General features: G+C 39.4%; 3 protein-coding genes across 8 annotated transcripts in view; 2 read left to right on the top strand and 1 right to left on the bottom strand.

Moving 5' to 3' along the window:
* Positions 1-499: 499 nt before the first annotated feature.
* On the top strand, positions 500-10,275 carry LOC311601128 (uncharacterized protein). Of its 4 annotated transcripts, none has more exons than XM_084788528.1 (6): positions 501-1,027; positions 1,383-1,562; positions 4,802-4,908; positions 6,172-6,298; positions 6,522-6,614; positions 7,260-10,275. In XM_084788528.1, the coding sequence occupies exons 3-6, from the start codon at positions 4,873-4,875 to the stop codon at positions 8,963-8,965; spliced, it is 1,962 nt and encodes a 653-aa protein (XP_084644654.1). In that variant the 5' UTR covers positions 501-1,027; positions 1,383-1,562; positions 4,802-4,872; the 3' UTR covers positions 8,966-10,275. The 4 variants fall into 4 exon arrangements, with proteins under 4 accessions (XP_084644655.1, XP_084644654.1, XP_084644653.1 ...); XM_084788527.1 differs by having other exon boundaries at positions 3,752-4,908; XM_084788529.1 differs by having other exon boundaries at positions 500-1,027; positions 1,383-4,908; positions 7,263-10,275.
* Positions 10,276-10,465: 190 nt separating this feature from the next.
* Positions 10,466-17,438, bottom strand: SPACA5 (sperm acrosome associated 5). 3 transcript variants are annotated; one of them, XM_084788533.1, is made up of 6 exons: positions 17,406-17,438; positions 14,531-14,629; positions 12,779-12,971; positions 12,262-12,420; positions 11,108-11,186; positions 10,466-11,002 (listed from the first exon to the last, which is right to left on the bottom strand). In XM_084788533.1, the coding sequence occupies exons 2-6, from the start codon at positions 14,531-14,533 to the stop codon at positions 10,903-10,905; spliced, it is 534 nt and encodes a 177-aa protein (XP_084644659.1). In that variant the 5' UTR covers positions 14,534-14,629; positions 17,406-17,438; the 3' UTR covers positions 10,466-10,902. The 3 variants fall into 3 exon arrangements, with proteins under 3 accessions (XP_084644659.1, XP_084644657.1, XP_084644658.1); XM_084788531.1 differs by lacking the exon at positions 17,406-17,438 and adding an exon at positions 17,284-17,363; XM_084788532.1 differs by lacking the exon at positions 17,406-17,438 and adding an exon at positions 17,284-17,363 and having other exon boundaries at positions 12,779-12,920.
* Positions 17,439-17,518: 80 nt separating this feature from the next.
* Positions 17,519-24,750, top strand: part of ZNF182 (zinc finger protein 182) — a 38,150-nt gene continuing 30,918 nt past the window's right edge. The window contains exons 1-3 of the mRNA XM_084790054.1: positions 17,519-17,575; positions 17,855-17,963; positions 18,912-18,937. Of these exons, the coding sequence (XP_084646180.1) occupies positions 18,923-18,937 (15 nt within the window). The 5' untranslated portion in view covers positions 17,519-17,575; positions 17,855-17,963; positions 18,912-18,922. The remainder of the gene's footprint in view (positions 17,576-17,854; positions 17,964-18,911; positions 18,938-24,750) is intronic.

Raw genomic sequence — 24,750 nt, 5'->3', positions numbered from 1 at the left:
CTCTCTGCCACAGGTTCCCAGGAATGTGGGCAAACTGGGGCGAGGGTCACTGTTAGTACTCTGTGGATTCTCCTCCTCATCTGGCTAGCCACCTGCGTTTCTGTCTCTGCCTGTCCCTGCACCTGTGTTTACTGACGTCACTATCTTCACGTGCCCCTTTCTCTGAACACACAGATTCCTACTACCCCTGGACTTGCCTACATCTGCATCCTGGTGTTTCTCACAGAGGATCATACCAATTTGAGTCTTCTTCACAGCTAGACTAATAGTACCTACCTCTCTATAGTGGTATTTCCGTGAAAGAACCACCAATTCCATAATTTCTCCCCATCTCCACAGTGGTGTTGATCTTTAGAAGAATACATTGTTCTCTGCTCTGATTCCCTTTTATCCCGAATAGTTCCCAGGAAGGGTGGAGGAGTTCCGGCTCTCCCCCATCTCCAAGGTGGTATCTCCCTGCCGAGGAGCGGTGGTACGGAGGAAGGGGAGGGGCTGTAGCCCGCTGCTCCAAAACTCGCCCGTCATTAGTGTGCCTTTGTACAAAAGGCCCATTCTTATCGCTAAGTGTTCAAAATTCTCACAAAATCTCATCTCTTCTAAACAGTAAGAGGTAGATTTTTCTGCGCTGTACGGAATGGCAAAGACTATAAAGATGTCTGCTCCCTTAAAAATTCGGCTTATTGGTGTATCCATTTTTCCTGCCTGCAAATTCAATCTCTGTGGTAATCAAAATATTTAGGAGTGCAAGCGCAGACGGCTTTAGGAACGGCTACTGCGCATGAGCAAGTTTAGTGACTGACAGTAACCAAGGCGGGGGGTAAAGGACTAAAAAGTGACTATCGCAGGAAGTTATAAGTGATTTGGGAAACATTAAAGAGACTTTGTCGACGAACGAATTTAGATTTTAATATCGGAGAAGGGAGTGGAGGGCAGCAGAATTCACTCAGGGCGAAAGTGAGAGGATTGGTACTCTGCAGGGGGAGTGAGACAAGCAAGTGTGGACTCTGCAAAGACGCGAATTTACTAGGTGAGTACTTGGGGAAGGGGCTCATAGACGGGAATTGAAAATGTGGACAGGGGGCTGCAAGCAGAGTGGTGGAGATGTGTCGAATGAGTGATAGGGACTGTGGAAGCTTTGATGGAGGCGAGCCGTGGAGCAGATGATGGGAATATTTGGCGTTTGTGATGAGGAGCCTACGGTAGAGTAAATGTCAGGGTCAGTAGTGTAAGTGATGTGGGGCTCTGTGGAGTATATGCTTGGAGGTTTTAAGTTAGCGTTAGGAAATCCGTGAGGAAGGTACAATGGCCTATGAAATCCATGTTGTTGGGTGATGGCAATCCGTAGGGGAAAACAAATGTCCTTTCCTTTTTTTTTTTCTTAGCTGTGCCGTGGCCATTTTACCAGCTGGCATTTGTGGATTTCTGGCATGGTGATTTGGTGAACTTCCAATCTGGGTATCCTTGCCATCTGCAGCTCTTCTCCTTTCTTCTCCCTCTCAACAGTTCTGCTTTTTGAGGCCTTTGCTTTCTCTCCACAACAGTCAGTCATGACCGAGTCCCGGGTAAGTTCTTACCTGCTTCTCCCAGTTACCCTCTGCCCATATTAGGATGGAAGAAAGATTGTATAGTGGTAAAGACTACGGAATCCGCAGCTAATTTGCTCTTGACAGCTTTATGAGCTTACCAAAACTCTCTCTGCCTTGGTTTCCTTAACTGTAAAATGGGAATGGGTAAGATGATGATAATAACATTTGCCTTGTATGGTGATTGTGAAGATCAACTGAATTAGTATGTATCTAGAACAACGCTTTGATGCATACATAATCAACCTTATACATGAGTATATGAATATTCATATATGAGTATATGAATATTCATATATGAGTATATGAATATTCATACATGAGTATATAAATTATTGTATTGTTTATTCTATAAAGCAGATAGGTATAAACATAAAATTTAAGGACAAGACCAGCATAAGGGTGAAATATGTATCTGCATGAGTGTACTATAGGATTTTATATTTTCTGTTAAGATAGTTACTTTTCTGAGCTTTCTGTAAGCCACAACATAAAAGGAATGAAATATATCCACTTGTTTTATTTATCTCACCCTTACAGAGACAGTAAACCACTCCCATAGGTGCACAGATTTCCTTCTGTTGATCAGATAGTCCTCTGATGGGTCTTTCAAGTCCCTATTAGAAAACTTACAATAAACACATGGCTAATCTTGCTCTGCCATGGCTTAAATTATCTTCTTTTAAACCAAATGTGTCTTGCTAGAACAAATATAAAAGAGATGTGACTGTTCAGGAAAGCCAAGCTAAGCTTACCCAAACTGGACTACATGTGAACAAAAATTCGATGTCCAGAAAGACAATATAAGCCATATGTACTTCAAATTATTTTCCAGAATATTTCCCCCATTTTATTATCTAAAAGAAAACTTTGTGAAACCCATAGGATTGTCCTTTTAATTTTAGGCTCAGAATTCATGACATCCCTGAACATTTTATATTCTTTCCCTTCTGCCCTTCTTTTAAAAGTCTATTGTTTCATCGTGTTTTACTTCTGTATACAAAAGCAGGATAGGAATGACACCAAATAATGCAAAATTCTTTAATGAATATAATCAACATGCTTATTATCCCAATTTTCAGAAGCTGGGACAAGATGATGAAGAATTTGAGTTACCTAGTGGGTTTCAGGCCAAACTAAGCTGTGTAACAAGACTGTGTATCAAAAAAATCAAGGGTAAATTCAACACCTCCCAGAAAGAGGAGGATAGAGGGAGAGGCAAAGGGAGAGGGAGAGGAAATGAAAGAGAGAGAGAAAAACAGAGAGAAAGAGACAGAATGCACACTGAGGGTGTATCACAGTGGTAGTTTGTGTAGAGTGCAGTAGGCCTTAGATTCACTCCTCAAGGCAGGAAATAAACTCTGAAGGAATTTGCAGTCTAGGCCTTGTGTGTAGTTTATTTGGCAGAATGCTGGAATGGTCAAGAGGCCCTTTGTTCTTCTTCAGAAAAACAATAATAAAAAATAAAAATAAAAATAAAAGGAAAAGTATCTCTTTATATCATATCATCAATCATTGCAGATCATTTAAATTTGGTTAACTTCTGCCCACTCTGCCTTGTTCTTTCTATATGTACAAATATTTCTAAACATAAGTATTAACATGTATTTCTTCTGTTAAAATTTACTGATTAAATAAAACTTTGCAACTCTCTGTCTTCTTTTTACACTATAATATTGGTCACAGCAGTACAAAGTGAGCATCCCTAATCTGAAAATCTAAATTGCCCAAAGCTGAAAAATAGGCAACATTGTGTTTTGGGGGATATGATGCCTTAAGTGAAAAATTTAAAAACTGACCTTACATGATGATGGATCATGGCCAAAATGCAGGCATTCTGAAAGTCTTTTATAAAATTTCCTTAAACAGTGTGTATATTTCATGTGTACATTTGGATTTCATCTATAAAATATCTTATTGTATAATTTTAAAAAAATACCAAATCTAAAACACTTCTTTGTCTCAAGCATTTTGGATAATGATTGCAAAATATGCAATAGTGTTGGTGATGGTAAAATATATGGTGGTACTAGTGATAATAGGAGTGGCAGCAAGCAAGTTCATACTATGCATAGCACTATACTGAAGAAATACTTTATATGCATAGACAACTTTAATCCTCATAAAAACAATATGAAATAGACACCATGATCATTTATATCTTACAGGTGAGGGTGCAGAGTAAATAAGCAAGTGACATAGATTTACACAGCTGGTGGATGGCACGGCTTGGATACTCCCTACTAAATGAATACGTATTTACAGATGTTTTAATATCAGGACATGGAAGAGGTTTTGTTCTTTGTATTTTTTCAAATCACTGTGGAGGATGAAACACAGGGCCTCCAATGTGCTAGGCAAGCATTCTACTATGGAGTAACATACCTTACTCATTGAGATTTTATTTTTCTTTCTTTAATTTGTTCTTTTAGTTTTGGGGATAGGTTTACACACATGCAGCCCAGGCTGATCTTGAACTTGGGTTTCTCTTGCTTCAGCCTCCTGAGTGCTGAGATTATAAGCTGGCTCACATAGGAATATTTTTAAACAGCTGTATTTTTCTTTTGTATTCATACACAATGATTTATTGATGAATTTCACGTTGAAGAAACTGTGCACTTTCTGTTAGTGTGCTAGTGATCTCTTGTAATCTTTGTTTTCAGAAATTGTCATTTCTAAAATATCTGTTTGAAAAGGTGGGTGTGTTGTGAACTTGCATAGATATTGCCAAAGTGCATTTTGAAATGTTAATGCAAGTTGACAATGAGTGAAAAAACAGTTGTGAATCCTCCTGTCACAGTTTTAGGATTGTCAATATGATAATTGGAAATGTCTTATGTTTTGGATAGTGTTTATCAATATGGTTAAACAACTTTATGTTTTTCTCTTTTTATATTTTTCAAATATTGTTTTCTTTTTCCAATGGATTCTTAAATCTTTGTCTTCCTTTTTTGTTGCTTTTGGTTTTTTAAGACAAGGTTTCTCTATGTAACAGAGCCCTGCTGGCTGCCTTGTACTCACTTTGTAGGCTAGGTTGACCTCGAACTCACAGAACCCCCTTTGCCTCTGCCTTCCAAGCACTGGTATTATAGTTGTGGGCCCCCACCCCCACCTGTCTTCCTATTTTTAAACCTTTTGTGGAAATATAACTTAGAGAAAAATTTTATGAGGTAGCTTTATTGAAATATAACAAATAAAAATGCTTATAAACTATACAGTTTTATGAGCTTCTACAGATTGAAAACACTTATATAAACAGTACTTGGATCAAGAAAGAGGAGGAAGTAACATGCCTCCTAGAAGCTTCCATGCCATTTCCAATCAAGTAAGCACTTTATAATTTCTATCATCATAATATACCTTTTCTTCTCTTGAATTTCACATAAATGGAATTATATATTATTCTTTTGGCTATGACTGCTTTCATTTGTCATGATTTTTTTCAAATGCTGGGAGTGGAACCCAGGGCCTCACAAATGTTAGGTAAATGCTCTCCCACTGAGATGTATCTCTCGCCCATCATGTTTTCAATATACAACTTTGATACTTTAAGCATCGGTAGTTTGTTCTATTTCTGTTATTGTGTAACATTTTATTACATAAGTACCTCACAATTGCTCTTTAAATCCACTGCTGATGGATGTTTCCATTTTTGCTATTATAAATATTTTGTGAATATTCTTGTATAGTTTTGATGAACCTGTGTGCACATTTCCATTATATATATACCAAAGAGGGAGGTTGCAGATAAATCAGTTAGAAGTATTTTCAGTTTTAACAATTCTACCAAGCCATTTTCCACACTGTCAGTACCATTTTACTCTTACCAGCAAGGTATGAAAATTTGTCTTGATCCACATCACTGCCAATATTTAGGTTGTTAATGTTAATTTTAGCTGTGCTGTTGGAAAATACTAGTATTTCAATGAGGCTTAAGTTTGTATATTTATTCACCATTTGGATACCCTCTTTTGTGAAATTGAATATTTTTATTTTTACTATTGAATTATCAATATTTATCTCATTAGTTCTTAATAGTTTCTATAGTATGAAGGTCTTTTGCTTTGATTAGATACTGCAAATCTTGAAGAAGGCTGTTGCAGTGCTAAGGATGATAGCTCAGGGCCTATACATGCTGGTCAAGTATTCTACCACTGAGCTATACCCCTGGTCCCTAAGAAGGATTTTTTTAATGTTAAAATAGCTTTTTTGAAGAATATTTCATTTACAATAAAGGACACTTCAGTTAACCTGGTCTGATCTCTCTCTCTCTCTCTCTCTCTCTCTCTCTCTCTCTCTCTCTCTCTCTCTGTCTCTGTCTCTCTGTCTCTCTCTCTCTCTCTCTCTCTCTGTCTCTCTCTCTCTCTCTCTCTCTCTCTCTCTCTCTCTCTGTCTCTCTCTCTCTCTCTCTCTCTCACACACACACACACACACACACACCATGTTATACTCCATAAATGTGTACAATTATAATATGTCCATTCTTTAAAAGTATTAATATAAATATTTATTAGCATTTGGAAAGAAATATTATCACTTTAATTTTGCCAAACTAATTGAATAAAAGTATGCTATTATGCTGTTACAGGGATCGGTGTCATTTGAGGATGTGTCTGTGGATTTCACCCAGGAAGAGTGGAATCAACTGAACCCTATTCAGAGGAGCCTATACAGAGATGTGATGCTAGAAAATTATAGCCATCTTGTTTCTCTGGGTGAGGATGTCTTGTTGAGGAATTCATATTGTCCCCAATAGTGTAACTTTCTCTAAAGTATTTCAGTGCCTTGGGTTCTGGGGATTAACGTCCTTATTAATTCTTAACTATAGAAGATTTTAATTGTCTGTGTGAAATGGGCCCTTACTAAAATACATCTTACTAGTTTGGGGGGCTGACTGTCACAGAGATTACCCAAGTCTTATATGATTTTCCATTACAGGGTATCCTATTACAAAACCAGAAGTTATCACATCTTTAGAGCGAGGAGTCCTTGGGATCATAAAGAGAGAAATCCCAAGTTCAGGTTGCACAGGTAAGAAGGGAGAATTGGACGATGCTGAGAACAAGACCCTAGATGCTCTGGTGAAGGTTTAACATCTTTAAAATTTCAAAAATATCTTCCTAAATGTTATATATACACGGTTACTGCTCATTCCAAATTGTTAGTATATTAGGTTTGTCTCATGGTAACCTTTGAATGAGATATTAAGAAACTGGACCCTCCTCTGGCTTATTCCTTCTGCTTCTTTTTCTATTCACTTCAGTCATCTCTAGCCTTTCTGAAAGGATCTTTTCATTCTGGGTATCCCTGCCCCCACTCATGGATTTACTGTCTTTCCATGATCCCTCTTCCTATTCATGGCTTTCTGAATCTATTTTTTAGTTTCTCCAGTTTTAACCTAATTTTAAAAAGTTATATCACTTATATTTATTGTTATTTTCCTGTTCCTATCTATTGAATAACCCAAGGTTTTGTTACCTCAAGCTCTTAGTATGAGAGAGAGAGAGAAAGAGAGAGAGAGAGAGAGAGAGAGAGAGAGAGAGAGAGAGAGAGAGAGATTTTTAATCTCTTTCTGGGCAGTACATAAAATTAGAAGGAAATAAAGGCCAACACCATTGGAAGCCTGCTTCTGGCTAACTGTATTGACAGAGTTTGGTTTATTCTTCTTCTTTTTAGAAGATGGGCAAGCTGAAGACCATGTAGAGTGGCATCAGAAAAACCAGAATAAACACCTGGAGCAGGCTATATCCATTATTGAGAAAAATGTGACTGAAGAAAGAAGTTATGAATGTAATGGATTTGTAAGCCCACTTCCTCAGAACACATGGGTACTTTCTTCAAGACCCACACCCTATATGAATAATTCATTTGGGAAAAATATTAAAGATAATTTAGGATTACTCAATCCTACTAGCCTGAGTTTTGCAGCTCAGGAATGTTATGAATGTAACAGATGCAGGAGATTATTAATTCCTGGAAGACATGAGATAAATGACAGAATGAAGTCCCATGACCATAATGTATATGGTAAAGATCATATTTATAACTCTGTTCAGCATGATTTGACTCAACTTGGAGACAGATCCTATGAATGTCCTGAGTGCAGAATAACCCTCAGTCCAAGTTCATTCCTTATTGTTCATCAGATCACTCATATAGGAGAAAAGCCTTATGAATGGACAGGATACAGAGAAGCATTCAACAACACGGCACATCTCAGTCTACATCAAACAATGCACACAGGAGACAAGCTCTTTGAATGTAATGAATGTGGCAAATCCTTCAGAGAGAAATCAACACTGCATATACATCAAAGAACACATACAGGTGAAAAACCATATGTATGCACTGAATGTGGCAGTGCATTCCAAGAAAAGACAAATCTCATCATACATCGGAGAACTCACAAAGGAGAGAAGCCCTATAAATGTACAGATTGTGAAAAAACCTTCAACCAAAAGGCACATCTGAATGTACATCAGCGGACACATACGGGAGAGAAACCTTTTGAATGTACTGATTGTGGCAAGTACTTCAGAGAAAAATCAACCCTGAATATACATCAAAGAACTCATACAGGAGAGAAACCATATGTATGCAATGAGTGTGGCAAAGCCTTCAGAGAAAAGACAAAACTCATTATACATCAGAGAACTCACACAGGAGAGAAACCCTATGAATGTTCAGAATGTGGGAGAGCCTTCAACCAAAAGGCACACCTCAGTGTACATCAAAGAACACACACAGGAGAGAAACCTTTTGAATGCAATGAATGTGGCAAAGCTTTCAGAGAAAAATCAACACTGCGCAGACATCAAAGAATCCATACAGGAGAAAAACCTTATGTGTGTTCAGAATGTGGAAGGGCCTTTACCCTTAAGCTGAGCCTCAGTGCTCATCAGAGAATTCATACAGGAGAAAAAACAGATGGCTGTACTGTGTGTGGGAAAGTCTTCTCCCGGAAGTCATACCTCATGTTACATCAAAGAGCTCATACAAGAGAAAAATTTGAAAAGTCATATGAATGCAATGAATGTGATAAAGCATTCTTCCAAAAATCATATCTCATTATTCATCAGAGAGTTCACACAGGGGAAAAACCCTATGAGTGTAATATATGTGAGAAATCTTTCTCCCAAAAATCGTATCTCATTATTCATCAAAGAACGCATACAGGAGAGAAACCCTATCAATGTGATAAGTGTAGCAGAGCCTTCAGAGAGAAGTCCAAACTCACTGTGCATCAGAGAAGCCACTTAGGAAGGAAATCCTATGACTGCCCTGACTTGGAAAGAAATTTTCAAGAGGTCAAAGTTCATCGTGGATTAGAGAACTTAGAGATAAGAGAAAACAAAGAACTGAAAATGGAAGATCTATCATAGTAAAGTCAAAGTAAAGGAAAATGTAAAAGGTCATGGGGAAGTTGTGCTGTAGCTAAGGTACTTTTCTAAGGATATGACTGACAACTGTGCTTAAAATTCAGCACCAGCCATATTGGGGGAAGAGCATTCTGAGAAAAAGGAATAGAAAAGTTCTCTGTTTTAAAGCCAAAAAAAAAAAAAACTTGGCCTTTGTACTTTTTCATCATGGATCTATTGAATTATCATTTCACGTCAAAGCGGTTGCTGAATGCTGAAATCTTCTGAAGTGTTTAATGAATAAAAGCTGTCAGTTGGAGCACAAACCTCATCATAAATATGGGCATAAGTATTAAAAGAAATTCAATTAATTACTTTCAATAATCATAGTTCCTCAGAAGTGAAGTAAGGGAAATATATGTTTCCAAATTTAATATCAAACTCATAGAAAACATTTAAAAAACTTACTAGAAAAAGTGGTTTACCAAACAATTTTAAGTTAAATATTTAAATATAACTATTAAGGTAAAAACAAAGAATATATTATAAAATTTCAAATTATTATAATAATCAGAACAGTGTAAGAAGACACCACTAGTTCCACCCCAACCTGATCTGGGAAAACTATAAGCTTCCAAGAAGGACTATAACCTGGCTTTAGAAGACCTGTTTTCTGACACAAATTCATCAGAGCTTATTTCTGCTGCTTTTGACAAATGCCTACTACATTCAGATTTTTGTCAATAGCCAGCATGGTGACATCCCTTATGAACCCCTCAGAAAGATGTGAAATTTGGTTATCTATACTGGTTGGCGTGAAATATGTGGGAATTTCAGTTGACATTAAGGAAGGGGTCTTGAACTCTCCTTGCCATGCAATGACATCTAGCTGTTTTAATGAACAACTGTGTTTATTGTTTAATGAACACTGAAAGCAAGGCTTTGGGTAGCTGAGTAGCCACCCCTTACCATGGACTACAAAGGACATGATCAACTACTAAAGCTACTTCCAATTGGACTTTCTAGTGTAATGAGAGTAAATGGCAAGTTCTTAACACCTTATGTTCAAGACCCAGGCATTCTGTAAAAAGAAATTATTACTTTGTGCGTCCTTCAAATTCTTTTCCTAAATTCCAAGTCTGTCATTTTCAACTTTGGATTTTTTATTATGAAAGAGATAATGGTAGGTTGGGGCTTAGAATGGTAGTATTGGGAGGATGTGGAAGAATGTGAATGTTTTAAATTCTCAGTTCACACTGCGTAAGCTATCTATAATTTAATTCTCCCCTAAAGAGACTGTAAATGTCTTAAATAAAGACCCTGTCGTGACCTCATCTGAAAATGGTGCTTTTTAAAGTAGAACATCTTTATTATCCTTACATTCAAGCCCTCTGTCCCCAATCTGTAACTGCCTTTTTTTTTGAGGCAGAGTCTCACTATGAAGGCCAGGCTGGCCTTAAGCTTGTGATTCTCCTGCCTTTGCCACCTGAGTACTAGTTTCATAAGCATGTACCACCACATGCGTATCTTTGACAGAATTTTATTCCAAGCACCATATGTGTTTTCTAAACATCAGTTCGTTAAATCCTCCAAATAAGTCCTATGAGTTATTGTTCTCATTGTCATCTTCATTTTCCAAAGTTAGAAACAGAAAATTTCAATGACTTTTTAAAGGAAGCATAAGCAGTAAGTAGTATATATGGTACTTAAACCCTAAGGAGGCTAAGCTGTTGATTACTATACCATTGCCTGCAGCCCCTGGTGATCGTCTATCTCTAGATTAGATATATGAAGCTGTGGAGGAAAGCATTGAATGGAGTACTCTTAGGCACTAGAAAACATGAAGAAATTCAAAGCATCTGACAGGTAATAGCTCTTGCATTATTTATAGGTGCCATCTTTTATTAAAACCACAAATGAAAGAGAAAAAAAAAGGAATCTCTATCCTTATGAAATCTGAGTCACCACCCATGATTTCTTGAGTCAGTTTTCAGGTACATCTCACACCCCTTGAGCCATTGAGATAAATCATGACCAAGACAGTGCTGTTTCCAAGAATCCCTGGGAAATGAAAGGAGGAAGGGAAAATGAATTGGACAAGTTAATTGAGAAGTAGCATCACTATTTGGGGGCTATCCAAGGTCCAGACCATCCCCATGAACTTACCAGGCATCCATACTGTTACGTAGGGCTACAATCCGCTTGGCACACATGATGTCATCCAGAATATGGCGGTTGAGCAGGTCTGGGGATGGAGAGAAATGAATGGGGTGATATAGTACTCTAGTGACATAGTAAAAGCATTTGAAGAGCCTAAGGTTTCTGGATTCCCTAAAGCCTAAATAACTACAATGTTGGCAAATTGTAAATGATTTTCATTCTTTGCTAGATGGTCATGAACTATTTTTAAATGTTTTGTTGACTAGTATTATACAATCTTAACTCCTGTTGAATGATCTTGTTTGACTGTAACTATCATGTTGGCTGGTTATGAATAACCCCAACCACCACAGTGAGGTCCTGGTCATCCTCCAACTCCACATTGGCCAACTCAGGATGACATCAACTGTCATGTCTAGGGTTGAATGATGTCCACTATAACGTTGGCTTGTCTAGCTTCACCTCAACAACCATGTGGCTAATTTGGAACCTACCATATTTTCTGGCATATAAAAATGACTTTTCAACACCACCCACATGCCTGAAAAATCCGTGCCAATATCAAGGGTTGTCTTATAAGCCAGGTATTTCCCTGCAGCTTGCTTCCCCTTGCTTCATATGTCTGGTGCATATGGGGGGTGCCGTGGCCAATTCCCACTCTGTGGGGGGAGTATGAAGCAGGGAGAAGCAAGCAGCATACATCTTCCTGAACCTCGAGGAGGAGAGCTTTTCCAGAGGACCTGGGTTTAATTCCTAGCACCCACATGGCAGCTCACAACTGTCTGGAACTCCAAGATCTGACACACATAGATATACATGCAGACCTAAATAACCTCCTGCGGTACATTGGTTAAGAATTCAGGATGCTTTCTCTATCAAACCAGAGACTAGCTTCCTTTCCCATTATTTGTCTGCTTCATCAAGAGATTTAAGATTTAAAATATATTGCTGCCAGATGTGTTGGCACACACCTTTAGTCCTAGCATTCAAAGGCAAAGGCAAGAGATTTCTGAGTTTGAGGCCAACCTAGAGAGACCCTATTTCAAAACAACAACAACAACAACAACAAAAGACATTGCTTTCTGTGTATGACATGCATGTTTGGGATATGACACGGGGGTTGCAGACAGTGCCTCTATGTGTCCCCAGGGATTTCTTACCACTACAACTCATGTGGCAGAGGTTCTGGGTGGGTGTGATGCCATTGTCACACCACCAAGCGGAGTTCAGCTGGAAAATGCCATATTCACTGCTGCCATCTGGATTGTGGTCCATAAAAGAGGTGTCAAAGCCACTCTCATAGTGTGCCACACACAGCCCTGGGATAGAGAGAGTAGTTAGAAGGTGGGCATAGGCATAAGAATAAGGAAGGTTAGGGAGAAAACAGGTATGATTGTCATCTTGGATTGGTTATGGAGTGTTCATTCTGGTGATCTATTGTTGATGTTGGTGAATGGTGATATTCCCGATATTGGTGGTAACAATAGTGTTAATGGTAGAGACAGAGATTGTGAAGACAGTGATGATGATGACTTTACAGTTGAATTAAACTAGTCATCATATGGGAAAGATTGTGTCTTGGCCCAAAAAAAGATGACAAATTACAAAAGGGGACAGGGTCTGGGTGAACAGGGTGAATTGGAATATACATAAGACTTGGGGAAACAGGAATCTTACAGTCTCCAATAGTATAGCCTTTGAAGCCATCGAGGCCAGCCTTCTGCAGCTTATTTGCCAGCTCACAGCGTTCATATATCTTGGCATCCACAGTGGCAACCAACAGTGTGGCCAAGGCAGTCACTACCACAGGGCTCCAGACCTGCATGGCGCCACAAATCCCTTCTAAATGATTTGTTGCCTCAGGCTCATCCTGTGATTATAAAAATATGGGCATTCTGGAACTCTAGGCTCTATGAGCACACATGTGAGCTGTAGATTCTAGAACACAGGGACCTAGATGGCTGGGGACTGTACCACTTTCCCTAATGGCAACTCTGTTAGCGATCAAGAGACACGGAGAAAGAAAAACACTAGCACATACACAAAAAATGAAGGAAGATAGAGGCAGGGAGAAACTCAGAAAGATCAGAAAGTTACAGGGAAAGAGAGATAATATACACAAAGGATGTACAGAACTTGAACACTTGTCCTAACAGTAGGCCCATATTCCACTACATCCTTTAATATTGTCCTACCTTGTCCTATCCTTGCTGTTCTTTCTTTGCCACACTTCCTTTTCTAGTCACTCTAATGCATGTTGCCTCTATGACCCCCTCTGCTGAGTGGTCAGTCCTGTCTTCTACCCTGTGTTTACTATCACCTCTAATTCCTTATGCTATGCAGAATATGACCATCATGCCTCATTACCTTTATTTCCTTATGGTCTTAGTCTTTTAGTACTAATAATGCAAAAATACTTGAGACTATGTAATTCATTAAGAACAGAAATATATTTCCTCATGGTTTTGGAGGCTAAGTGCAAGATTATAATGATGGCATCTGATGAGTGCTTTCCTACCTTAGTCTAACATGTGGAAGATAGAAGGACAGAGTGAACCCATTTCTGCAAGCTCTTTTGTAACATTTTTCTTCCCCAAAACAACTTGGAAGGGGGGGCGCGGAAAGAGTTTATTTCACTAACAGTTCCCTGTAACAATTCATCATGAAAAGTGGCGAAGGCAGGAACTCACTCATACAGGGCAGGAACCTGGATGTAGAAGCTGATGCAGAAACCGGCCATGGAGGGGCGATGCTTACTAGCTTACTCATCATTGGCTTGCTCATCCTGCTTTTTCATAACATCCAGAGCTACCAGTTAAGGGATGCCATCATCCACAATGGGCTAGTTCCTCCCCGGTCAATCACTAATTAAGAAAATGTACTACCACCTTGTGTATATACCATTCTTACAGAGGTATTTTATTAATTGAGAGTTCCTCCTCTCAGATGACTTTGGGTTGTGTCAAGTTGACGTAAAACTATTCACCACACTAGTCATATTAATTTGTTCATGAAAGTGGACCCCTCATGACCTAAACACCTCTCCAAATGGCCCATCATCCAAGGCATTGAGGATTAAGTTTCTGGCACTTGGATTTTTTTTTTTAACATTTTACTTATTTACGTGTACGTGAGAGAGGTGAGGAGGGAGGGGGAAAAAGAGAGAGTAGATATGAATATGAATCAGTTCATGCTGTCAGAGTCGCCACAAACCAGTCCACTCCAAAGGCACACCACAGCACACTGCTACATTGAGGGCCAAGATTTTCAACGAGCCTTGTGGGGACTTTTAAAATCTAAAGCAGCCAATTCCTTTATTCTGCCCTATGTCCTCCTACACTCTCTTCACTCTGCTGTTCACTCATCTTCAGTCCATCACTTTGCCTTTGCTCTCTGTGCTCCTTCACTCCAAGTTTGGCTTGTACTCACCATTATTAAGCACCTCCGGCACTTCCAGGTGTTCTCTCGGGCCACATTCAAGTTTTCTAAGAGGAAAATGCTTATGTACTCAGACAGCGTCCAGAAAGTCTGTAGAATAATAATAATAATAATAATAATAATAATAATAATAATAATAATAATAATAATAAAGAGTATCATTGAGAAGAAGTTATGGATCCAACTTTAGGGCCTCGTGACCTTGAGCAAGTATTGGTCTTTACAACAGCGTCCTTATCTAACAGATGGGAGCAATGGGACTGTTATAGCATTATAGTGACTGTGTGAGGCACTTCAGTATGTAATTCACACACTATATGGCACACAGGACACCCTCATTTTGCTTCCTGTGCCTCTTGCCAGAACCTATACGCTGGCTTTCTTTGGGATCCCTCATCATTAACTTTTTGGACTTCTTTATTCTTCCTCTAAAGCCTCCCTTCCTACCATGTGTCTGTTTGTCTGCCACATGTCTGACCTCCATACCAGCTCAAAATAACCTTTTCTGGGGAAAAAAAGTGTGTGTGTTTGTGTGTGTGTGTGTGTGTGTGTGTGTGTGTGTGTGTGTGAGAGAGAGAGAGAGAGAGAGAGATTTTATTTAACTTATGCTTAAAATCCTTTAGCACCTTTATGTAGCAGATGGTGTTCTACATTCCCTACAGTTACCAACTCATTTGTCACCACTACCTTAATGACACAGACATTCGTTTGAGGAAACAGCACAGAGAAACTAAGGGCTGTACCTTACGTCACACAGCTGGCTGGGGGGGCTTTTGTTCTGCCCAGATAGAAATCTTGAGTAAAGTGAAAGGATTATCAGAACCAGTGCTAATTTAAACAATGCGAGTGAAAGAAGATCTATCAGGCTGGTCTCAGAGTGAAGTGGATGTTGCTGTCCTGGAAGAGTACCCGAGGTCATTCATATGCATATAGAATCGTATATGCATGTGGGGATGACAAAAACCCATTTATTAGAACTGTTCTATACTAGCTCATAGTGAAGGCCTACTAATAAGAGTGAAAGCTAACAGTGTACAAAAACACAGACAGGGAAATTGTGAGTAGGTGAGGAGAAACTCTTCAAGCACTACTTTTTTTTTTTTTTTTGAAGATTTTGTTTACCTTACTCTTTGGCAGGAATAGGCAGGTTGTTAGGATTCTGCTTCGGTCTGCATTGCCTACCTGTCATGGGGGCGTGGTCCTGCCCAGTATATAAAAGGACAGACCTATCTCACCCTTCTCTCTCTTCCTTCCTCTCTCTCCCTTCCTCTGTCTCTCTCTCTGTCTGTCTCTGTCTCTGTCTGTCTGTCTGTCTGCCTGCTTCTCTCTCTCTCCCTCTCTCTCTCTCTCTCTCTCTCTCTCTCTCTCTCTCTCGGACCCCTCCCCCTTTCCTCTCCCCCCCCTTGCTCATTTGATAAACTCCTCATCTAATATCATAACTGTTGCCTGGCATCTTATTCTCTTCTTTCTTATTTTTAATTATGAAACAGGTGGCAGGAATAGGCAGGTGGCAGGAGCATCAGGTGGTCCCCTTAGGTGGCATAGTCTGTGCAGACTTCTGGTAATGTGAACCCTTAGCTCTACAAGTATTTGCACTAATCACAGCCTTTTGCTTTAGACAGTCACAGCCTTGCATCTTAGCACCAATCATAGCCATTGAGACTTGTGTTTGAACCAACTACAGCCTTTCCTCTTTAGCACCAGTCGCAACAGTTCCTCTGCTAGGCCAGCTGGGGAAATGTTCCACTTCAAGTTGCGGGGTGGGTTGTTCCTTATTTTTAATTTATTTACTCACTTAACATTCTGGTCATAGGCCCCTCCTCTCATTCCCACCCTGCCTCTCCCTTCCCTCTCCCCTATTCCTAGTAAAAGGGGAGCGCACCCACCCACCCACCCCAACTCATCAAGTTGCATCAGGATTGAGTTGGTCTTCTTACCCTGTGGCCTGACAAGGCTGTCACCTCAGGGACTGTGGTTCAAACTGCCCCAACCAAGCCTGTTTGGGGTTGTGCTGCCACCTGTTGCAGCCACCACCTGACTTGCCACCAAACAGAGAAAATATATTCGCCAAAGGCCAGCGATTTCTGTCTGGGAAAGGGCCTCCAGCCGGCTGGTGCATAACACTAATAGGTAAGGTTTTTATTTGGGCTAACCCACCAATAAAAAAAAAGGACAGTTTGTTGAGTACACTGCAGGGGAGCAGTGGAAGTGGGCAGTAACTAACTGCTTGTAGTTTTATATGTAATTTTACGCTCAGTCTATAATGTTAGGTTGCTTTATCTCTCTTAATAAGTAAAATATGAAGCACTGTCCTTGCTTGAGAAAGTCCTACACTTTGTAATCAGTGTCCACACATCCTCATTGCCAACACAATGACAGACTGCTTTCTCTGGAGAAGCAAAGCCACCACTTCATACGCTAAAGTACTCTTCTTAGTGTGTGTTTGTGGCCCCATATGGCTGTTAATTCTCCAGTTTGTTGTCTGAAGAGTCTTGTGGTCCTTTATATGCTGGAATGCAAATTCCCAGTTCTAGACAATAGATGGAGCCAGGGGCTTTTACCTAAACTCTTATTCAAAGCACTTAAAGCAGTGGGCCCCGCATTGTATTGTTAATTACACCTGCAACCCAGTGGCTGCCTGCTGAATGCATCTCATGAAACTTCCTTCTTGTTAGAATATTTTTCTTAACTGGACACTCCCTTTCTCCATCATATTTAAAAAAAAAAAAAACATGGTGCCTGACATCGTAGTAACGCCAACTGCTGCAAAATAAACACCAGCTCTGCATGCCACCCAAAAGCTTATAAGGCGGATGCAGAAATCCCACCCCCATCAGTGACGTCACCGACACTGCCCGCTACCCACTGTGCCTGCTTTGGGCCTGGTCGCCTTCGCCGCGCCATGTTGACTATTGGCGGAAGCGGTCTCAAAGGCCTCCGTACGCATGCGCAAAACAGCCAGCCGTCCCACTTTAGGTGGCAGAGACAGCTAGTGGGTCCCAGGCGGAAGTGCTCCTCCGGACCATTCACCTAAAGGTCTACTGAACAGCTCGCGGAAAATCTGGTTTTGTAAGGGCCAGCAGCTGGGGTCGCGAGCTGAGTGGTGGGGAGTTTTGGGGGGATGAGTGAAGGGAGGTTCGTGAGTGTCATTGATGTGATAGACTGGGAAGTGGAGTGGTGGGGGCTTGAGAGAGCAGTGAATTGTGGTCTGCAGAGTTATTAGTGGGCAAAGTTATGAGGCTAGTTAGGATTAAGTGAGTCTTATTAAACTTTGGCTTTTACACATTTTCAAGCACAGTGATCTTCCCTCTTTAGACGCGCCCCCCACGTCTCCATCTGCCAGCGTACTCCTCGCCGGGGAAGGGTGCTAGATTGAGTCAGCATCTAAAGACTTCTTTGCACAGAGTTAGAAGGCCCCAGCGAGGTGAGGGAAAAAAATATCTGTAGATACTTAGCGGCCATTGGACAGTTTGGGGTCTGGGAAGGATAAACAGGCACTAAAGTGGGTGAATTGATATACCATTTAAATATTAGGGCATTTTTGGCGTTTAATAAATAATATTTCAGGTATATTAATTGGAAAATAGAGGGAAAGAAAACAAGAACTAATTTTACCTCATTTAAATGTCCAATCGTAAATATACAAAAGCTATGGCTGACTTCATAATTAACATTTAATTTGTACATTTAAAATGTGTGCCAGTGGTTTTATATACCTTTTTCATTTAGAAATTTAGTTTGGCTTAAGATATTTTTCTATAACATTTTCTAAACTTTGACTTGAGCAACATGTACCACAGAACATGTAGATAGTAAATGTACAGTTTCATACATTGTTTTAACAACTAATAGAGTCTCTTCCTGACTTTCTTCTTATATGTTGTATTATACCGTATCTAGGATTGCTTAAGTTTGCCATTATTAAAATCAGTTCTGTATATCTTGGTAATATAGTAGTGGCTTAGCCTGTACAAGGCCCTAGGACTAAGTTCTATCCTCAGTACTGCAAGGAAAAAATGTATTTATAAGCCTTTTTTGTTCATAATTTACATGACATAATGAGAATACACAGGCTGGTATTAAAATGTCTAATTGCTAATAGATGTGGTGGTGCACACCTTTAATTTTAGTGCTTAGGATGCAGAGACAGGCAGATCTCTGTGAGTTCAAGGCCAACTAGGGCTACATAGAGAGACTTTGACTTAAAACAGAACAAAAACCTTTATAATTGCCCAAACTCTGTCAGAGAGTGGCCTCTCATGTGAAGGGCCTTCTGGTCAGACGATTCTAAGCACTATAAACCTAATACTGTCTACTCTTACTTTCTGCTCTACTCAATCCAGCTCAACTTTCATATATCTGTTTTTTCAAGAAAAGCAGGAAATGGCCAAACCCCAGGTAAGTATGTGTTTCTATATTTTATCATAGATGTCATGTGATACATAGACATCAGCACCACAAAATAGGAAAATATAAATTACTGGGATCAGAGAAAGTGAAAAATAGTCAGTTAAGGTCAAGATATATTGTTGATGCTTTGAGTAAGGATAACAGATACAGGCACTTCTTAAGATGATGTTATGTCCTGGAGTTATATCAACTCAAGGTTGAAATTTCATTTAATAGCTTATCCCACTATCCTCATGGCAACATGATATATACTGTGCTGTGTTTAGGCTGTGGTAACATTGCTTACTGGGAGTTGTTGCTCAGTGCTGCTGCCTTACATCATGAGAGAATAGAATATTATCTTTAGACCAGGAAATATAAAAGTGCAAAGTATGATTTCTATTCAGTATGCATTATTTTTGCACCATTGTAAAATTTAAAAATTTAATTCTTTAGTTAAGATAATCTTTGAGTTTCCAGTTTGTCTTTGAGCCTTTTTGGCAGCTATATGGTATTGTAACCAGTACCTTGGCCTGCCTCATTTCATTAGGATAGAGTATACCAAGACCTTAGGGGAAACCAGGATTTTCTGGAATTATATTTTAGGTCATTTCTTTGCTGTGTCTTCATGTGGAATTGTCTTTAATAGTAGACTGGTAATAAATGTATCCCTGGTTTCCTGAAGTTATTTCCCATAACATTCCATAGAGAGACTGGACACAGAATAGTCTTTAGGGAAACTGCTTATCTTTCAAATGATTTTCCTCAGTTGGATTTTCTTTTCTTTTCTTTTTCCTTTTTTTTTGGGGGGAGGGGTGGGGCACAGGATTTCTCTATGTAACAGCCCTGGCTGTCCTGAACTCACTTTGTAGAACAGGCTGGCCTCGAACTTACAGAGATCTGCCTGATTCTACCTCCTGAGTACTGGGATCACAGGCATGTGCCACCACACCCAGCTCTCATTTGGAATTTCAGTTCTCTTCCATCCAAAAGACAAATTCCTTGAGATATTTAAAACCTACCATCTTTTTTGCTCAGTATTCAGGGTTTTTTTCTAATTTACAGTGAAATCTTGCTCTTGTATAAGTTAATACTTGTTAACATAAGAAGATTGATGTAACTAACTAACCAGACATGGAGAGTACTTTCATCTCCCCCAAAAGTGTCTCATGCTGTTCTCTTATAGTTATAGTATTGTCTCCCAGCCCATAAACTCAGGCAACTATAGATCTGTGTAAATTCTGTTTCATTACAGTTTTGTTTTCTCAAGTGTACCATATAAAATGGAGTCACATATTTATAATCTTAGTTTGAAATTATATATTTGCTTTGAAGATTATTGATTTACATACAGTTTGCAGAATATGTACATTTGAAGGAATATAGTTTGAAGAAGAGTACAGAAAGGGCCTACATACCTGTTATATCTTTCAGAAATATAGTACAATATCACAAACATGGACATGATCAGGCCCCCCAAATTGCATCATTTTAATACATTTAATTCTGCCTCAAGGCTTCATTCACTGTTCCTTAACCCCCAACTCCAAACCTAGACTGCTGGAAACTCCTACCTGTTCTCTGTTTCAGGAGTTTGCTTATTTCATAAATATGATATAAATAAAATCATCTAGCCATCAGGCTACATAAAGCCCTGTCTGACCTGTCAATTCAAATCAGTTAATTAGCTTCTAGGCATGATGGCCTGTAGCTGTAATCGCCGCTGAGATAAAAGGAGTGAGTTCTGGGCTACCCTGAGCTACATAGCAGGATCCCATCCTCAAAATACAAATGCTAAGGATGTAGCCCTATGGTAGAATACCTCCTAGTATAAGCAAGGCCCTGGGCTCAATTGCCAACACTACAAAAATTATTGGTGGTATCTATCTCTGGTTTGTTTGTTTTGTTTTGGGGGTTTTTTCGGTTTGGTTTGGTTTGGTTTCTGTTTTTTCAAGACAGGATTTCTCTGTGTGTGTATCCCTGGCTGTTTTGGACTCACTTTATAGACCAGGCTGGCCTCGAACTCATAGGGATCCACCTCCCTCTGCGCTGTTCTTATTTTTAAAAAGGGATATTCAGTATAGTTGTATTTATACATTTTTTTTATACATATGTATTTACTGGATACTGTACTGGCTAGTGTGTTAACTTGATACAAACTAGATTCGTCTGGGAAGAAGGAGGGGGTAATTGATGAAATGCCTCTGGCTGGTTGGCCTTATAGGGCATTGTCATATAGTGCATCTGGCAGTGACCTAGGTTCCAAGTCTGCTGTTTGCTTCCAGACAAGAACAGAGGGAAGAGATCAAAGATCTCGTTTCTCTCTCAGGAGCAGCTTAGATGCTCAGGGTGAGGCCTGTGTGCTAGGCGAGGTTCCTAGTCTCACTGGCGTTGGGGGTTGGGGTGGGTGGAGGGGGTAGGGGGTGGAAATGAGGTTTCCACTGGGTATTACAATTAGCTCTTTTAAAATGAGATTGCAGGTATTAGACAGCAGTGGAAACTCAGAAGTTCCAAAAGCCCACGATGAAACCAAAAGTGTTACAGCCCCTTGTTAAGCTGCCATGCTTGCTAAACAGGACAGAGGAAGTGGATGGATGTCCATAACCAGCCAGAAGGCAGTCCCACCATCACTGCCCAAAGCCCAGGCATCCAGTGACGATTCTTCCCCAAAATAAATGATGAGGCTTAGATGGTAGTGGTGGAGGAATGGAGTGAGAGAGCAAGCCAGCTTTTATTTGTGAATTGGGGATTTATAAACCTTGGGTAATGGAGAGGGGTTTAAGGGTGAATGTGTCTGATTGACTGGCGCTTGAGGTGCCAGGGATACTTAATCTACATGTAACAAACCCGCCTTAGCATAAGAAGGAAAAGCAGTACTTTGTTATCCTATGGGTGAGAGAGAATCTTCAGGAACAGTTAAAAGGTCAGTAATTGAAAGCCAAGACATCTTATTAGCATAGGGCAGGTATCTCCAGGAATTCCCCAAGTGCTTGAGGAACAGATTTCTCATCAGGAAAGGGTCAGGCCTGTAATCTTCCCTGACGGCTCTGTGACCTTCCTTAGGGGATCTAGGGTCCCCCAAATCAGGGGAAGATGGGACCACACTAAGAAAAGAATCTGTTGTTCTTGTACCAAGCTCAGAGGCTCTCTGGAAACACCAGACTTTGACTTTCCAACAGGGTCCCACAGGGTATTTTCTTGATTAATGATTGATATGGGAAAATCCAAGCCCACTATGGATGGTGCCACTTTTAGGGAGATGGTCCTGGGTTATACAAAAAAGCAAGGTGACAGGAAGCAGACATAAAATGATGCTATTTACATATTGTGGAGTGCCTAGATCAAACTCTATTACCTCAAGTACTTAATATTTAATCCTGTCTAACTGAAATATTCTATGCTTTGACCAATATCTCCCTAATCCCCTCCAGCCTCTGGTAGCTACCATACTGCTTTCTACTACTATTGAGTCTGATTGTTTTTAGATTCCACATGTAAGTGAAACTATACAGTGTGTATGTCTGGTTTATTTCACTTAGCATAGCATCCTCCAGGTTCATCTACATTGTCATAATGACATAATTTATTTTTTTTTCAGACAGGGTCTTACTGTGTAAATTTGGCTAGCCTGAAATTCCTTATGTAGACCTGGCTGTCAGGCTGTCATCAAACTCACACAGATCTGCCTGCCTGTGCCTCCTGAGTGTTGGGATTCATGCACTACCACACCCTGCCTTTCCCCCACCTCTTTTTAAGACTTGAATGGTATTCTATAAACACTTTATGTATCCATGGACACTTAGGTTGAGGCTCTTTCTTGGGTATTGTGACTAGTGTTGCCATAAACTTGGGAATGTAGATGTCTCCTGAACATAATTCAAATCTTTTGTTGACATCTAGAAGTCAAATTACTGGATTGTATGGAAGTTCTATTTGTAGCTTTTTAAAGAGAAAATATTTACACTGATTCTATAATGGACATACTAATTTACATTCCTACCAAGCATGGACAAGATTTCTCTTTTCTTTATATGCTTGCTAACTCTTGTTATCATTCATTGTTTTGATAATAGCTGTTCTGAAAAAATAGGAGATAACTCGTGGTTTTAATTTGTATTTCTATAATGGTTAATGATGCCGAGTGTTTTTCCACATATCTGTTGGCCGTTTGTGTGTCTTTTTTGAGACAATGTCACAGGCTAGCAATGAACTTGATATGTAGCTTAGGCTTGCCTCCCAAATGCTGAGTTTACAAGTGTGGGTTTGCCTGTATCTTTTTTCTAAGAAGAGTCTATTGAGATTGCTTGTTTTCAAGTGGAGTTGTTTGCTTGCTATTGCACTCCTTGTATTTTTTTTTTTTTGGCTATAAATACCTTATCATAAATAATTGTTTTAAAATAATTTAAATATCACTTTTAAATATTGCCTCCCAATCTACAGGTTTGCCTCTTCACTTTGTTAGCTATTTTCTTCCTTATACAGAAGCTTTTTTGTTTAATCCTACTAACTTATTCTTATTTCTGTTGTTGAGCTTTAGGGATGAAGTCCCAAACCAACTGTTGCTCAGACTGATGTTGCATTTACTCCTGTGTTTTCTTTTTGTTTTGTTTTTAAAGTTTAAGGTCTTGATTTGTAACCCACGTTGGCCTGAAACTGACTGCACAATCCTTTCTGGCCAGAAACTCTTGGTCCTCCTGTCTCTTGGCATGTGAGTGCTATGAAAACAGACATGCACCACCATTGCCAATTCCTGGGTTTTCATCTGGGAGTTGTCTGTTTTGTTTTGCTGTCTTGTGTATCTGTCCACCACTACTATAGTGTCTTCATTAATGAAGCTTTGTAGTAAATCTTAAAATTAAGTTTGCCAGAATTGTTTGGCTATATGTGTTCCTTTCCTTTTGACTTTCTGCATAAATTTTAGGATGATCTTGCTTATATGTTTTAAAATATCTTTCTAGGACTATAATAGGAATTAAGTACCACTGAAAGTCATCTTAGGAGAATTGACATCTATGAATACAGTATACCTCTCCATTTATTTGTGTCTTTGATTATCTTATTGATGATTTATTCTTTTCAGCGTACAGATCCCATGCATATATTTTGTTCTGCTCAGGTTACATGAGAAGACACCACAGTTAATAAAGATATAGCTCAGTCATCAATTACACAAAAAATTATTTTTAAAAATCTCATTTTGCTTGGCTTAAACTATATAACTTTATCTTCTCACAGCTCTGGAGACTGAAAGTACAAAATCAGGTGCCACCAGGGTTGGCTTCTCGTGAAATGTCTCCTTAACTTATAGGTTGCTGCCTTTCTGTGTGCCCTTACATATCCTTTCCTGTGTGCACACAATAGGGGAAGGGGGTTCCGGGAACTTCATTTGTTCTCCTTGCTCTGATGGACTCACTCCTATCAGGTAAAGTCCCTACCTTTCTGACTTCATTTAACCTTAATATTTCCTTAATCGCCCTCAAACCCTACTACATTGGGAATTAGGATTTAAATATCTAATGTTTTGAAGTCAATAATGAGGTATCTTTTAATAGATTTATTAGCACATATTATACATTGTCACGGATTTGATTATGATCTTTTCATACATGTATACCATGTGTTTTTTTTATCATTTTCACTCTTCTTTACTCTTGTCTCTTTCCCACAGTGGTCTTACTCTTCTCAGATAGTACCCCTGCTTTCATATCTGGGGAGGAGGATGTCACCCAATGAGTTTCATTAGGGTTATTTACATAAGCATAGGTAAGCCTTTATTTCCTGGGACATGATGAACACTTTACCAGTGGCTACCCCGCTGATGA

Source organism: Acomys minous (assembly GCF_964271855.1).
Source record: "Acomys minous genome assembly, chromosome: 7".
NCBI lineage: Eukaryota > Metazoa > Chordata > Mammalia > Rodentia > Muridae > Acomys > Acomys minous.
This window is presented reverse-complemented; position numbering and strand designations above follow the sequence as displayed.